Below are 17,191 nucleotides of genomic sequence, written 5' to 3' on the forward strand. Positions count from 1 at the left end.
TTCAGGGTACTCCTTATCTCTAAAACTGGGGATTTATTTATTCCACAAATCTTTGAACCAGCTCTGAGGAAGGCATTATGGAAGACACAAAAGAAGACTTGAACGTGGATTCCACTGGAAAGAAAACTCAAGTAGAGAAATTCCTTCTTTTATCCCAGTCATGAAGGGCCTGGTACACCGTTCACACTGCTCGGGGCTCTGAAAACCCAAGCATGAGCAACACAGTGAATGGCCCTCAGGAGCTCAAACTCTAGTAGGAACATTGACAAGTATACACATCAGTGCCAGCAAACACTGATAGGTGCTCTAATCCATTCATTCAACAGGTAATTATTGAGTGTTTCACGTGCTGTTTCATGTGTTTGGAGTAGATGGGTGAAACATACAAAGATCCCTGCCCTCATAGAGCTTACTTTTGATCAAACAAACAATAAAATAATAAATGAGTAAAATACATAGTATATTAGAAATTAATCAATACTATGGAAAAAAAGAAGTAGTGGAAGGTTAAGGGGGCCAGGAATACAAGAGTAGGTGGCCAGGATCCCCTCACTGTGGAAGTGAGATTTGCATTAAAGACTGGAAGGAGGTGAGAGAGTGGACCAAGTGACTGTTTTGGGAGAGACGATTGCAGGCAGAAGGACCATCTGGAGCAAAGGTCCTGTGGCAGGGATGTGCTTCCCAAGCAAGGCAGGGAGCTGGGGTGGAGTGAGCAGGGGGCACCTAATAGAAGACTGAACAGCAATGAGGCCAGATCACAGAAGGCCTCGAAGGCCATTGTAAACTCTTTGCATTTTTACTCTGAGTGAAATAGAGAGTCATCGCAGTGTTGCAGCAGAAGCATGGCATGATCCTACTTCATTTTGAAAGGATCCTTCTGGCTACGGTGTAGTTATGAACTGTGGAGGGCACAGGGTAGAATCAGGCATATCTGGATAGCAGATTCTGTGAGAGATGATGTTGGCTTGGACCAGGGTGGTAGCAGTGAAGTTAGTAAGAAGTTAATCAATGAATATTACTCAGCCATCAAAAAAGAATGAAATCTTGCCATTTGCAACAACGTGGATGAAGCTAGAGGGTATAATGCTAATATAATGCTAAGCAACATAAGTCAGTCAGACGAATACCATGGGATTTCACTCCTGTGTGGAATTTAAGAAACAAAGCAGATGAATGTAGGGGAAGGGAAGAAAAAGTAAAATAAGTAAAATAAGAGTGGGAGACAAACCACAGAGACTCTTAACTATGGGGAAGAAACTGAGCGCTGCTGGAGGGGATGTGGGGGTGGGGGTGGGGTAACTGGGGGGATGGGCATTAAGAAGGGATTGGGAGGGAGACAAACCATAAGTGACTCTTAATCTCACAAAACAAACTGAGGGTTGCTGGGGGGAGGGGGTTTGGGAGAAGGGGGTGGGATTAAGGACATTGGGGAGGGTATGTGCTTTGGTGAGTGCTGTGAAGTGTGTAAACCTGGTGATTCACAGACCTGTACCCCTGGGGATAAAAATATATGTTTATAAAAAATAAAAAATTATATTTAAAAAAAAAAAAAAAGAAGGGCACATGATGTGATAAGCACTGGCTGTTAGATGCAACTGACGAATCAGTAAGTTCTGTCCCTGAAATTAATAATTCAGTGTATGTTAACTAAATTGAATTTAAATAAAAAAATTTTTTTAAAGAAAAATAATTTTTAAAAAATAACAAAGTTCAAGCCAATAGCCTCGCTCAGCAGCTTCCTAGCTGTGACCATTTTCTCTCAGATTTCTCTAGTCTTATACAGGCAAGTGTGTAGAGTGGTGATGGATAAAGCAGTGGAGATGCATCATTATATTTAGTAATTTCTGCTAGAAATGGGATGGGGTTAGGTGTTTAGTGCCTATTGTCAGCTTAGAGTTTGAGCCCAGGAAAAGCCCAAGCTGCCATGTTTATCTCCCACTAGACTGATATTTTTGAGGACATGGAATCCTTATTCATCTGTATATTCTCCTAGGCTAGTTTCTGGGGTAGATAGTTAGTAATTGGGGGCTGGAGAGAGATTAGAGTATTTTCACCTTGTTTATTTGCATTTCAATGGGGCATGCTCCTAGAGATCTGAGCTTTTGTATTGGTTATCTTAGTATCTCCTGCCTAAAATAACTATCTAGCACATAATAGATGCTTCATAATGAATGGATTAGGGTTGAATGAATGAATGAATGAATGGCTGTTGGCCTCCATTTGAAATCCTCTTCCCCCAGATATCTTTGTAGTTCCTTTCCTCATTGCGGTCCTTAATTGTCACAAACACAAAGAAGCCTTCTCTGACCACCTCTGCCAAATTAACAGTCCACCCCAATCCATCCATATATACTCCTTAACTCTCTTTCCTACCTTACTCTTTTTTCTTTAGCACTTAACCACCTTCTGACATGCTCTGTAGCTTATTAATTATCTGGGGTTGTGTTGATTGCCCCCCACTATAGTGTAGACGCTGCTGAGCAGGGATCTTGATTTATTTACTGTCATAACCCTAAAATCTAGAATAGTCTCAGGGCATAACAGATGCTCACTCAATATTCGCTGAATGAATGAATGAGCTTCTTTACCATCCCTGACATTTCTTCCTTCTTGTTACCAACGTATCTTTCCCATTGCTTAATTAATTAACCAATAATATTTATTAAATATTTATTACTTAATACTAGGTTAAGAGTTATGACAAATGGAAAAGAAGTATTAGATATGATCCCTATCTTCAAAAAGCTTATATTCTAATTGAGGATACAGTGTTGCCAGTTTGAAACAAGTGCTAATTGGTAATAACCCCATTTGTTTGTATAGCACTTTCCAATTTATATGCAAATTGATTTTCACAAGTAAATGTGTATACATTATCTTACTCCATTAAACAGGAGGGTATGGCTTTCAAGTATCATAGAAAGTCATAGAAGAATTCATAGAGTGTGAGCTGGAGAACTCAGGAAACAAACCTTGCAGTTGAGTAAGAAGGATGGGTAAGACTGAAAAAGAAGCAGGAGGATGAAATGCTTTCAAAGGGGATAAAGGAGCAACAGAGACTCAAAGGTTGTATGGGCTGCTCTGTGCTGGTAACTGTGAATTGTCTGTGCTCCTTGGAGCCAATGAGGTATATTCGGAAGTCCTAAGAACTAGTGGGGGAAGGTGGGAGCAAGGTTTGAAAAGGCCTTAGGGATCAGTAAAATTAACCCTAATGTGTTTTGCTAGGAGGAACCTTAGGATATTTGAAACAGAGGAGGACAATGTGAGTGTGATGGTTTCAGAAGTCTGTTCCCCCAGCAGGGTGCAAGAGGAGTTGGATTAGAGAGAGAGGTTGAGATGTATTGGAGTCGCCCATGTAGAGAACAATGAGAGCTAAGACCAGGGTAGGGCTAGTGGGACTGGAGAAAAATCCCCTGGGTTAAACATCCAGTAAGAAATCAAGTCCAGGGTGCCTGGGTGGCTCAGTGGGTTAAAGCCTCTTTTTTCAGCTCAGGTCATGATCTCAGGGTCCTGGGATTGAGTCCCGCATCAGGCTTTCTGCTCAGCAGGGAGCCTGCTTTCCTCTCTCTCTCAATGCCTGCCTCTCTGTCTACTTGTAATCTCTGTCAAATAAACAAATAAAATCTTTAAAAAAAAAAAAAAAAAAGAAGAAGAAGAAGAAGAAGAAGAAAGAATCAAGTCCAGAATAATTTAAGTCCCCCTACAGAAAAAGTCGTGCTATGATTTCTGGTTATCCCCTTGACTACATGATGCAACTCTCTTTAGAGAATTTTTTCAATATCAAAAGCAAATTTTTGAGGCAATAAGAGAAAAGGCTTGGAAATATTCTTGTTCTAATCTAGAAGAGGAGATGGAAATTCATTATTCCTAAATAAAAAGAATTCAGGAGAAACAAATTTTCTTTCCTCAGAGTTTATACCCCTAGCCTAGTTTCCTTTTTCATAAGTTCGGAGATGCTTTATCCTAAACCTATCTCCAGAATACCCATGAGACAACATGGAAATTAGAATTAGGTAACTATTATCCATCTAAGAGGTATCCTCTCTGGTTTAAATCTCACTCTTTATTTCCTTCCTCCCAGATCCCCAGGGTAGAATTATGGATTGGGAATTGGTTTATCTAGGCTTAAAACAATTGCTTCTGCTTTTAGATATGCAAGTAGAGGGAAAAGAAAGCTATTAAGACCATTATAACCCTAATAGCTTAGTAATCAAGTATTTCTTTATATTTTTCCATTGTAAGTATTTGCAATAAAATCTTGTTTCAGAGTCCAAAATGGGTTTGTACGAGAAAATATACTTCTGTAAAGAACAAATAAGCAGATAGCATGTATTTAGTAACAGACTGATACTGGTTAGAATATAGTTAAGCCTCAGTGTCAGCCTTTAGCTTGAGATAGGTCTTTATGCTTTTGTCACGGGCTATCTAAAATTCACTTCTCAGGTATGCATTTGATTTAGAACCAGGGTTGACTTTTCTTTTTTTTTCTCTGGAAAAGAGATTTTCCAGATTTTCTTTTCTCTCCCCATAGTGACTAGCAAGACAGGCAATCTACAAGACATTATCTGTTGAATCTGCTATCTTATTGTTTCTTTGTCATTTAATTTTTATAATCCCCCCAAAAAAGCTGGGGCAGAATTATTTAAATAATTAATCGTTCAATGATTCACTCTGCTGCCTGTCTAACATATAGACTGGGGTAGGATAAATAACTATAGACTTAGAGATTTTTTAAATTGAATTAAAGAGTGTTGTAAACAAGAATGAACTAATAATTTTTTAAACTGAGATGAAATAAATACTGAGAAAAATATAGAGAATGTTGAAATTGGCACCAAAAGAAATAGAGACTTAAAAGCCTTAAAGAAATGTAAATGGTAAAATCTTCCCATCTCCAAATTATCGAAGGCCATATTATTTTACACGTAAATTCTCCCAAACTTTTAAGAGATAATAAAGTCATTTCTTAGAAAGTAGTTGCAGGAAACATGGCAAGCCATCCATGAGGCTAGTGTGATCTTGATTCCAAAAGTAGTTAAATATTATCTAACCCCCAAATTTTATATATATATACACACACATATATGTGTACAATTATACATAAATATACACATATATGTATATATAATATTTGTGCGTGTGTATATATATAATGTAATGTGTAAATGTGTGTGTATATAGATATAGCATGTATGAGATTTGTGTGTATATATGTGTATTACAAAAAGACTAATTGTTAAGATTAGGAAAAAGACAAAGATGCTTCATATCACCACTATTGTTTAATGTAGTCGTCAAAGTTAAGAACAATTCTGTAAGAAAAAATAAAGAAATTGTCACTATAACTAATAAGACTTGCCTGAAGCAAAATCACCTTAAAGAAATCAATGGCATTTTTTTTATATCATTAGTAACCAAATGTGAAATGTAATTTTAGAAATGATATAATTACATCAAAACTTATGGACTGTCTGGAAATTAATTTAAGCAAGAATTCCCACATCGTTTATGGAGAAAATACTAATTTTTTACAAGATTTATTTATTTATTTTTCAGAGAGAGAGACAGTGAGAGAGGGAACACAAGTTGGGGGAGTGGGAGAGGGAGAAGCAAGCTTCCTGCCAAGCAGGGAGCCTGATGTTGGGCTCCATCCCAGGACCCTGGGATCATGACCTGAGCTGAAGGCAGACACTTAATGACTGAGCCACCCAGGCATCCCAAGAAAATACTAATTTTTTTTTTAAGATTTTATTTATTTGTCAGAGAGAGAGAGAGAGAGCACAGGCAGACAGAATGGCAGGCAGAGGCAGAGGGAGAAGCAGGCTCCCTGCCGAGCAAGGAGCCCGATGTGGGACTCAATCCCAGGATGCTGGGATCATGACCTGAGCTGAAGGCAGCTGCTTAACCAACTGAGCCACCCAGGCGTCCCAAGAAAATACTAATTTTTAACATAGAAAATAATCTATATTAGTAGAAAGACATTCTAGGACCTTGGATGGGAAAACCCAATATCAATTCTCCCAAATTAATCCATAAGTTTATTGGACTTCTCTAAATAATTAAGATGTATCTATGTACACTTATTATAAAAGTTATTTAGGGAAGAATAAAGGCCCAGAAATAGCTGTAATGACTGAAAAAAAAAGAAATTCACCAAATGTAAAGATACATGAGAAATAAAGATAACTAAGATAAAAGAAGTAAAAAGAGTGGAAAGACCTAGAGACTCATACATATCCGAATGGATGGTTGCATGGGGAAAAGAGAGGAAGGAAGGAAAGAGGGACGGAAGAAAGGAGAAAAAGAAAGAAAAAGGTACCTTGCAACCCTTGTATTAGTTCTAATAATTTCGCTGCTGATTGTATTGCTTTTTCTAGGTAGATTATCATATCTATAAACCCTAGCAGTTTCATATCTTTGTTTCAAATATACACACACTAAAGATGGCATCACATACCACTGAGGAAAGGTGTGTTTGTTTAATAGACGGTACTGGAAAAACTGACTTCTACATAAACAAAAATAATACTGGATCCCTATTTAATACCACATATGAGTGAAAGTAGACTCTAGGTCTACTAAAGATCATGATTTGGAGAGTAAAACCATAAAAGTAAAGCCAATACATAAAAATTATAGAAAGTTATCTTTGTAATTTCAAAACAAAATCCCAAAAGCATAAAAATAAGGAGAAAAAAATTTGATTAACTCAAAATTAAGAATTTCTATTTAACATGTGGTTATGGACATTGGGGAGGGTATGTGCTTTGGTGAGTGCTGTGAAGTGTGTAAATCTGGAGATTCACAGACCTGTACCCCTGAGGATAAAAATATATGTTTATAAAAAATAAAAAATTTAAAAAAAAAGAATTTCTATTTAACAAAGAACAACATGGATAAAGTTCATAGACATGTGACATTTGGAGGATGTATTTGCAATGTTTTAAACCAACAAGGAACTATTACCTGAAATATATAAAGAACTTCTGCAAAGTAGCAACACAAAGACAGGACCCTCCATAAAATGATGAGCAAAGGATGTGAACAAGAAGTCTACACAAGAGGAAACCCAAATGGCTATATTAAAAAGATGTCAAATTCCTTGTTAATTAGAGAACTATAACAATGGAATACTGTTTCACATATCTTACAGTGGCTAAATTAGAGACCTGGATAATACTAAGAGTTGATGGGGGTGTGGACATATAGAACCTTATATGCACTGCTGGAGGGAGTGGAGGCAGGGGCAGCCATCCTGAAGAGCATCTGAGCCCTACTGACTTCTGGGTCCTTAAGTCTGTACACATCCACTACAGTGACATAGCAGTCGTACTCCAGATGATGAGTCCCCAAGAAATTCTCACCAAGATCCAAAATAAGATGCAATAGAGGACATTCATCCCAGCATTTTGTCTGAAGGAGTTAGAGACAGTCTAGCGCTCACTGCTGGGGGCAGCTCTGTGCACCATGGACTTCATATGAACACAGGGACCTGGGCTGATCTTCAAAAGCAATGCTACATGGAAACAATAAGAAACTAAGTGAAATCTATAACCCTGTACCGTTGCTATGAATCAAAAAGACATGCATAATATGTATACGTACATATAAGGAGTAATATTTTATAAAAACACAGGCAAACAAAAGGAGAAACATCAAACATATTAACAGATATTGCTTCTGGTGGAGAAGGGAAGTGAAAGTAGGAGATGGAGATAAAAGAGAACAAATCGATTTTTAAAATTCAAATTAGTGAAAATTATTATTCCCTCTACCTCTCACAACTACATTTGGCCTTTTAGTCAATAATTATTTTACTGTAACAGAATAATATTAAGTTTCATCAATACTTTCCAAATATGTCTAGTGGTACCAATAAAATTTATTTGAAATGGTTGCTGCTTAACTGATTATGTGATGGTGTTGGTAAAATCATGCTTTATTTCTATTTTTAAAGATTTATTTATGTATTTGGAAGAGAGCATGCCACAAGTGTGGAGAGGGGTGAAGGGAGAGAATCTTCAAGCCAGCTCCTTGGTGAACAGGTCGCCCTTGGCAGGGCTAGATCTCACAACCCATGAGATCATGGCCTGAGCCAAAAACAAGAGTCGGTCACCCAACCGACTGAGCCACCCCGTTGCCCCTAAAATCTTCCTTAAGTAGCAGATCTGATTTCACTATTTTGAATTCCCATGAATACATTTGGACAATAGCTACTCCATAATTTTTTTTGTTTTTGTCCTTTCATTTATTGTACTGAGGACTGAAAACATTACTAAATAATTAAACTGACTTTTTTCTTTATCAACTAGTTACACTGCTTGTATAGAATCATTTATACACATTGACCAAATCAACAGTATTGACATAACAGATATAGAATTTTAACCATCCTCGTTCTTATATTTTAGTCTTCTTCCCTATATTCTAGTCTGAGCTGTTATATCAATACAACTAAGATAGAGAATATAGAATTATGTTTAGTTTTAGTACAGAAACTACCTTTAATAAAGTCTGTTATATTTCTGAATGAGAAACATCCACAGTAATTGGTATAAGTAAAATACCAAAACTTTTGAAAGAAGTCAATCAAGTTGAGGGAAATAAAATTACTAGTAAAATATGATCATAGGAAAAGTTACAAAGTATCATTCGGACATTTTGTAGATTAAAAAATCAAATGAAATTATCAGAGGGCTGATTTAGGAAATCATTTATTAATTAAGTTATTCCAAATTGGTGTCAACGCCTTAGAAATCAGGGTCATGAAGCCATAGAATGACTTCATTCACATATTTAGTTACAGCTGTAATTTAGAAAATTGCTTAATACGCTACACTTAGTTGAAATTTAAGAAGCTATCTCTATAGCTTTTGTCCATGTTGCTGAAATCAGTGTGCTCTTAAAATCAATAAGAAATTGATGACAAGTGGATGCAGTAAGTGAGAGGCATAGAGAGCCATAAAGTGATCGACACTGCTCATGTCACAGGTATGAACAGAACTCCGTGCCTACATGTCAGGATACCTCCAGGAAGCTTATGATGTTTCTTATGCAATGAAAAGGACTTCTTTTTTTTCTGACTCTTTACAGAAGCTTCGTCTGGTCATTGCCTGTCAGTAGTTTGCATTCATTTCCTACTAGCTAGCCAACATGTAAAATTGCCCAGTGATTCCTAGGCTGTGTAAAAGCAAGAGTTCATTTGTAGCCAAGAGAAGGCATCCCCTTTTTAGTAGTGTTAGTATTACATTTGAAGACTTTAGGCAGGAAAATAAGTGTATATCAAAGTTTCTAATGAAATTATTTAAAAATGAGAAATGAAATTACTGTAAAATTAAAACAGGTACTTCAAGTTAGTTTTGTTGAAAACATGAATGTGTCTTTTTAAGAAATCTGTTTAATGTTTAAAAATCGTGTCCTATACATAATGGAGCCACAAGAAAGTTAAGCATTTTGAAAGAAAATTTTCAGTCGGGTCTGTGTTGTATTATTTTACCATTTCTAGGAACCGGACATCTAATACGTGCAGATAAAATGTGTAATATATGTAATGCAAAGAGTATATGGTACTTCTTTATATAGAGTATTTCAAATTAAGGAAAAGGGAGATTTACTAAGTTTGTACAGTCTCTTACATCTTTCTTGACTCATTCATTGCAGGCCCTGGAAAGTGAATTTGTTTCTTGCCAACTCCATCAGTGGATTGACCTTATATTTGGCTACAAACAGCGAGGACCGGAAGCCGTCCGTGCTCTGAATGTTTTTCACTACTTAACCTATGAAGGCTCTGTGAACCTGGATAGCATCACTGACCCGGTGCTCAGGGAGGTAGGTGTTAAGTTCCATATTATTCCAAAAGTTTCTGTCATCTCTCAGGCACAAATTTGGCTTTCCATCTCTTTCTCTGTAAATTTCCTTTAAACACAAATTTTTATAAAACATAAATTTCAGGGTTTTGACAAATGTAGGAAAGTGAATATTATATGTCAAAACCAAGTAATGAGACCGCTGTGTTCTTCTCTTGAATTATAGACACATGTAATGCACTTCAGTATTCCTATTTTACTTGTTTTATTTCAGCATCTTCATTAAAATGCTTAATGCTCTGTGCATGTTATTAATGAAACGTAGTTAAATATTTGAAAAAGAATTGTTCACATTAAAATAAGCTGCTAGCGTGCATTTTCTTAATAAAAGCAAAATTACAGACTTCCAGACAGAATGCTCAAAAAAATGTACTGATAAAATACATGACGGTATAGTATTTTATTCCAGAATGTTCTCCAAAATACATCAATAAAATAGATGAGGGTAGAGTATTTTTATTCCTGTATGTTCTTACCCTGAAAGTTTATAGCTAACAGTTGGGAATTATGTGCTCTACTATGTGCATAAGTATTTTTAGTGAAAATATTCATATAAAATATTACTTAAATCACTTCCCCACTGCACAAAATGACTTCAGATAGGTGAAAGACTAACGGAGCAACAGCTGCTGGGTAAGTGTCGCTGCTAGGAAGCCACGTCCCAGCCTCCATTCCCCCGATAGTGGCCATCTGCTGGGTGCAAAACAAGCAATTGTGTCTACGTTTCCCATCAGTGGAATGCTTGTTTTATTTTTTTACTTTTAATTTTAGAAGTGGAAAGCTTGTAGATTTGGGAAGTAAAGCTCTACAAGAAAAATCTACATCCATAAACTTGTTTCTTACATACCTCTACAAAAACAAAATGGCTCCATTTGTATGGCTTCCAGCAGGGAAGAAGAGAGGAGAGAGACTTGAGATCAGTGCTCATTGGACTCTTAGGGCTAATTAGTCAGAGAACACATTGTAAGCATGTCATTAGGTGCAGTCTTAGGTCATGTTGTGCGTGTGAGGAAATGGATTGTGCCTGAAGCTGGAAGAAGGGAGCAGAGATGCAGAATAAATGAATGAGAGAGAAGACGGGTATCGAGAAATTCATGGGTGAAAAAAGGGATTTTTCTCTGCAAACCATTACACTCGCCTGATTTAGTAACCCCTGTACAAACTGTAATCAGATTATTTTATAGAAGATCATTCTGAGCTTAATTACTTTTTTCACAATACACCTTTGCCCAGTTCCGTAAACACCTTACAAATTATATTCTCCTTTTAGAACCAATAACTTTAGAATCAGGAAAAAAAAAAAAAAAGCAATTGGAGGAAGCTTATCCTTTTATCCCAAGACCACCTCCAAATTGGTTTTTGACTTTTAAATACCATAAACCTTTTTACTTCTGAATAGCTGATCATACCTTTTTATCCAATATAGAGTTCTGTCCTTGTAAAGAAAGTTGCAATTAATCCTCTTGGGGAAAATATAATTTTTAAGCATACTGTACGTAATGAAAGTACAAGACAGCATTACAGTTGACAGACATATGCAGGTTTGTAGTATTTATATGAGAGTCAGTAAAATGATAAATGGGAATAAAAAGAAAATGGAATTAGAATTGAGACTTTCTTTACATAGATATTGTGTTTATTATTTAAATTCTATAAAAATACCTGCTTCTGTAAAATTTCACATCCTTGCTTTGGATAGTGGGGGAAAAAACTATGCATGGGACTTACTTATCAAATTATAGGACTTCCCAATGAAATACTACATGAAAATGTATAATTTTTAAAAAGTTTTAATTGGATGAGAGTGGTTCAGCCATGGTGTTTGCTTATTATGAAGATGGTCTGAACAATATGTTACTGCTCCTGATTTCCTCATAGTGAGGCCAGTTGCCAAGCACTAGGCAGCCTGAGTTCAGGACCCTCTCCTTCTAGCATTCTTATTCTGAGCACATAATTGTTGAATATGGAGGTTCCACCAGAGAAACTTCCAGAGGCATTCTGTGATAGATACGTCCTTCTACCCCAGCTCCTCGCCTGCCACCCTGACCCAAAAACTCTGATATCCGTTCTCAGAATACTCTTTTAGGGAGCACACATCTGGAACACAGTTACTTTTCTTCGGCCAGCCAGCAGAGCCCCAAGCACACACCAGCACAGAGAGACATTTGCTCTGACCGCGTGGACCTTTGTCAACTCAAGTCTGCTTAGGAAGACACTTTATCTCCTTAAGACCGCTAAGACATGCTTATTACATTGTAGCCACAGCAGACTAAATGGTAACAAGGGACATGAGCTAACTGTCCTTCTTCCTATTCCCCCACACTTATCTCCTCTACCCCAGAAACCTAACATATTCTGAATAACGTCCTCCACTCATTCAAGGCTTGAGTGAGATATAGCTCTCCATTCTTACCATATTAGTAATTAAAACTGAGATTCTGTGGGAAAAAAAAAAGTACTGCACTATCATTTAAGAATCCACATAGATGGGAACCCACCTAAAATCTGTAAGTGGTCTAGTGTTGGCCAAGAAGTTTGATCCCCCTCTACGTCAAGTGCTCTCTCTATAAAGAAGGATTAATACATGACATATTTGCCAACCTGAGAAGTGTTTATCATCTACTGTCACCCAAGAGAACTCTGTAGATAATGTAGATAATGTGGAATGAAGTGCAGTATATTCATTATTTGGTAGCCATTTACATCCCCTTAACATATACATTTTCCCAGTGAGGAGGCCCTCTAGGAGGCACAGCATGTTTTATGAAAACATCACTGTTGAGATCCCAGAGGACTAGCTATGGTACCATGACTTGTGAAAGTTGATACCTACCTAAATGGTTGGACACAAACTCTTGGAAAAAGCATTATTCAAAATGTTAGCCCTCTTATGTAGCTTAATGAATTTCCTTTATTTGATAATGTTTGTCTTCGTGTCTTTTAAATATTAAGATCATTACATTTCACATAGGTAAAACCTGAGGAAGGTTATAGTTTCTTTTTTTTTTAAGATTTTATTTATTTATTTGACAGAGAGAGATCACAAGTAGGCAGAGAGGCAGGCAGAGAGAGAGGGGAAGCAGGCTCCCTGCTGAGCAGAGAGCCCAATGCGGGGCTCGATCTCAGGACCCTGGGATCATGACCTGAGCTAAAGGCAGAGGCTTTAACCCACTGAGCCACCCAGGCACCCCAGGTTATAGTTATCTTATACTGAACTCCAACTAGCCTAAGGAAGGTGATTTTTTGGATGCTTAAATTAAGCACTGATTTAAACAATAAATATTTAATATATGAATATTAGTATGTCTCTTGTTAAAAAATTATATGTATCTCCTATAATCTGTGTATAACTTTGAGCTTTGAAGTCAGGGCTAAAATTTGAGAAATGGCTTAAGGTTATTGATTCATTCTTCCTTGACAGGTGAACTCATGAAGCAGCACTAACCACAGCAATTATGGCATTAAAATGTCAAGAAATTAGAGGTCAGAATAACAGATAATTTTCTTCTCTATGTCAGATTTAAAATTGACATTCTCTGACAGCTTAGGATCTTTGCCTGAGAAAAATATGACAGCTTAACTTATTTTATACTTGTAAAGCAGTAACTGATAATAAACTTTATCATGACAGCCTCTGGGTGGAAACATGACAGAACAGTTCTGGTACAAAGCTTTTCTTAATATGTAAACACTAGATCTGTTGGATATTAGATATTATTTAAATTGTCTTAAGTCCTGGCTTACATCATAATCTTCTAGACACGTTATTTCATAGATGAGCTTAGCTATTTGAGCAGTAATTTTAAGCTCTATGTAAAATTAATTTTACATATTAATAAAAATGATGTGATTTGCTTTATATTTTTACTTACCAAATGATGGCCACGAAAGTCCATTCATCCTATGACCTACTGAGGAAATAGAATATTCTAGTTAGTAATTATCAGGTCCCATGGTGTTCTAATTCTTTTCTACTCAAATATAGTCCACAAACCAGTAGTAACACCATTACCTGGGACTTGTGAGAACTTCAGACTCTCAGGCCTTTCCAACCTAATAAATCAGAACATGCATTTGAGGAGATCCCCAGGGACTTGTCTGAGACATTAAAGTTTAAGGTGTATGAGGTGTATAAGAAGATCTGGAAAGCTTTTCTGCCTCTCCTATAAAAGGAGAGAGAATGGTGTGATGAACTTCCATGTACCTATCACCGAGTTTCAAGCTTTTGACTGAATTGCTTCTATATCCCTAAGCCCTTGACTATTTTCAGGTACACTTGCCATATCCATCTAACCCCATCTAACTCCGTATCCACTGTCCGTCTCCCCATCCCATAGGCATCTCAGGATATCCGGGGAGAGGGGTCAAGCAGGTTTATTTTGAAAAACAAAAATCTTTCCAAGCATTTCATACACATCCCCAGTTAAAAACCTTTCATCTAGGCCAATACTCTCATAAAATAATTTTTCCAAGGACACCTGTCTATGTAGTGCCAGAGTCAGCTTTGGGTGAGGTCTCCTGATTCTCAAGTCAGGGTTGCTTTAATCCCTTTACTTCCTAGGGATTTTAAAATAACAGTAATTACTAATACTAGGGATTTTAAAGTAACAGTAATTACTAATACAACTAGTTTTAGAGAGGATATTCTTCTTACTTTCCAAATGATTCTTAAAAATGAGGGACACCTAATGTGTATTCCCATGTCACTAATTTAACCTGTAAGGTTTTTCTTTCTATTTTGTTTGTGCTTTTGAATTTCTTAAAACTCTCAACTCAGTAAAACTTCCAGGAATTATAAGGCAAATTTTAAGGTGGTTTTAAGAAATCTTTCTCAGTGAGATGCCTGAGTGGCTCAGTTGGCTAAGTTCAATTCTTAATTTTGGCTCAGATCATGATCTCAGGTTATGGAGATTGAGGCCCCGTCGAGCTCAGCGCTAGGTGTGGAGCCTGCTTCAGATTCTCTCTCTCCCTCTGACCCTCCCCTCACTTGCCTCTGCTCTCTAGAAAGAAAGAAAGAAAGAAAGAAAGAAAGAAAGAAAGAAAGAAAGAAAGAAAGAAAGAAAGAAAGAAAGAGAGAGAGAGAGAGAGAGAGAGAAAGAGAGAAAGAGAGAAAGGAAGAAAGGAAGAAAGGAAGAAAGAAAGAAAGAAAGAAAGAAAGAAAGAAAGAAAGAAACTCTTTCTCAGCCGTTTTATTCATTGTTTATTTTAACCACTTTCCAGAAAAACTTGTTTTGTCAGTGTTAAGAGTTCCAAAGGCACTAGGGGATTATGGCATAGTCAATAGTTGGTTAGTAGAGATTACAAATTAAATGTCACATTCTTTTTTTATATACTATACTCTTATAATGAGTGAAAAACATTTCATTCTACAAGTGTTTCTAAAATGGATCACTCTTTGATCATGGATATACTTACTCAAGCCTGTCTTCCTTGAAGTATGATTATATGGTATGTAAGAGGCAATAAAAGATGATAGAAAGGTAGAAGTCAGATAATAGGTTTTATCACAGCTAGTCATTACAATATGAGACATTAAGTGAGTCACTTTACTTTTACGTACCTTGGTTTTCCCACCTAGAAAATGACAGCAGAAATGATACCTATTTCTATATTTGAGGATCATATCAGAAAAGATATGGGAAAACACTTTGTAAACCATAAAGCACTCCACAGATACTGGCTATCATTACCTAAAAGCATAATTAAATGTACTATCTTGGAAGAACTTTTGTTTTAATAATTTATTTCTCTATATCATCATATGTGCAGTCGATACTGCCAAACTGAAAAATGACTTAAATGACTTCTCTTCGACAGTGGGAGGTATATACACAGGCCTACCACAAAAGGCTATTTTCTGACAAACTATTAGGACATATGGGCCATGCAATATTTATTTATTAATGCATATGTACACATTTATCTATGCTGGAACTATTAAAACACTAAATACTAAATTTTAATATTACCAGTAGTTATAAAAGTGTGGCATTTTTAGTCCAATTTCTTGTTACTAATATTTCTTGGTCTTCTTAGATTATATTTTCTGCGTTTATCTCTTTCTTTGATCTGACAGGGATAGCAAAGCATTCCTTTGGACCTGCTTTAGTGAGAATATGCCCAAAGAAAGTAGGATAGATTCCTTCAGTTTTCACTTTATTTTCTTGCTAAACCATTCCTGCTACTACAGAAACCTGACACGATAAGGCTGTCAAGAACCACAAGACAGATGTGTCTTTAACCAAAACAGTTACAGTGCTGGCTTTTCTAGAAGATGAGCTCATAAAATTTATAAGGAAAAAATGAATCCGCTTTTCATCCTAATGATGTAAATGAAGGCATTTGTAGGGATGATACTGATGGCCGTCTGGTCATTGCTTATTCCTTCTGTGAATTTGTTATCGCTTGTCTTTTCCTTCCCCCATATCTGACTCCTTTCTACTGTCGGACAAGGGATAGCAACACCTGCCTTGTGGATCACTTGAGTGGGTTGTAGCACAATGTTGCCCACTTTGCCCTGATTGTTTTCATGTGGGGGATGTTCGCGGTTTTTCTCCTGGGCATTTATTCTGAGATGTGATTGCAACAAATGATCAAAAAAATGGCTGATAAGGGCGCCTGGGTGGCTCAGTGGGTTAAAGCCTCTGCCTTCGGCTCAGGTCATGATCTCAGGGTCCTGAGATCGAGCCCCACATCAGGCTCTCTGCTCAGCAGGGAACCTGCTTCCCCCCTCTTTCTGCCTGCTGCTCTGCCTGCTTGTGATCTCTCCCTCTGTCTGTAAAATAAATAGACAAAATCTTAAAAAAAAAAATGGCTGATAAAGATTTCTTAAAACCATCTTCATTTTCGCCCTATAATTGCTGGAAGTTTTACTGACTTAAAAATGTCAGCAAATTCAAATGCCAAAATAAAAAGAAAGAAAAATAAAATAATAAAATAAAATAAAGTAAAATAAAATAGGAAGAAACCCCCTACATTTTAAACTATGGGAGTAGAAAGACACATGAGGTATTCTTTGAAGCTTAAAGAATTGTTTGGGAGCAAGAAAAATTTTATAATCCCTAAAACTAACAAGAGTGTAGTTTCAGATGTGTTTGTATGTTGTGTTCCTCACTCAGAGCAGTGAGACTTGCATTGCAAAGAATCAGTGAATAAAGAAGTTTCTATGTAGAAATTAGTATCAAGAAAATTAATGACACACATTTGATTTTGATGAGTGAATAAATCTTTAATTTAGGTTTATCTTTTCTCCTTGTAATTACTGCAGTCCTTAGCTAGTCCATGGTCATCAATCGTCCACTAGGAAAGCATAAATAATGCAGCTA

General features: G+C 36.6%; 1 protein-coding gene across 12 annotated transcripts in view; it reads left to right on the forward strand.

Moving 5' to 3' along the window:
• NBEA (neurobeachin) overlaps positions 1 to 17,191 on the forward strand; it is a 667,546-nt gene that overhangs the window by 617,739 nt on the left and 32,616 nt on the right. For all 12 annotated transcript variants that reach the window (XM_082700384.1, XM_082700385.1, XM_082700381.1 and 9 more), the window contains one exon: positions 9,661 to 9,828. In XM_082700384.1, the coding sequence (XP_082556510.1) occupies positions 9,661 to 9,828 (168 nt within the window). The remainder of the gene's footprint in view (positions 1 to 9,660; positions 9,829 to 17,191) is intronic.

Source organism: Mustela nivalis (assembly GCF_964662115.1).
Source record: "Mustela nivalis genome assembly, chromosome: 15".
Lineage (NCBI taxonomy): Eukaryota > Metazoa > Chordata > Mammalia > Carnivora > Mustelidae > Mustela > Mustela nivalis.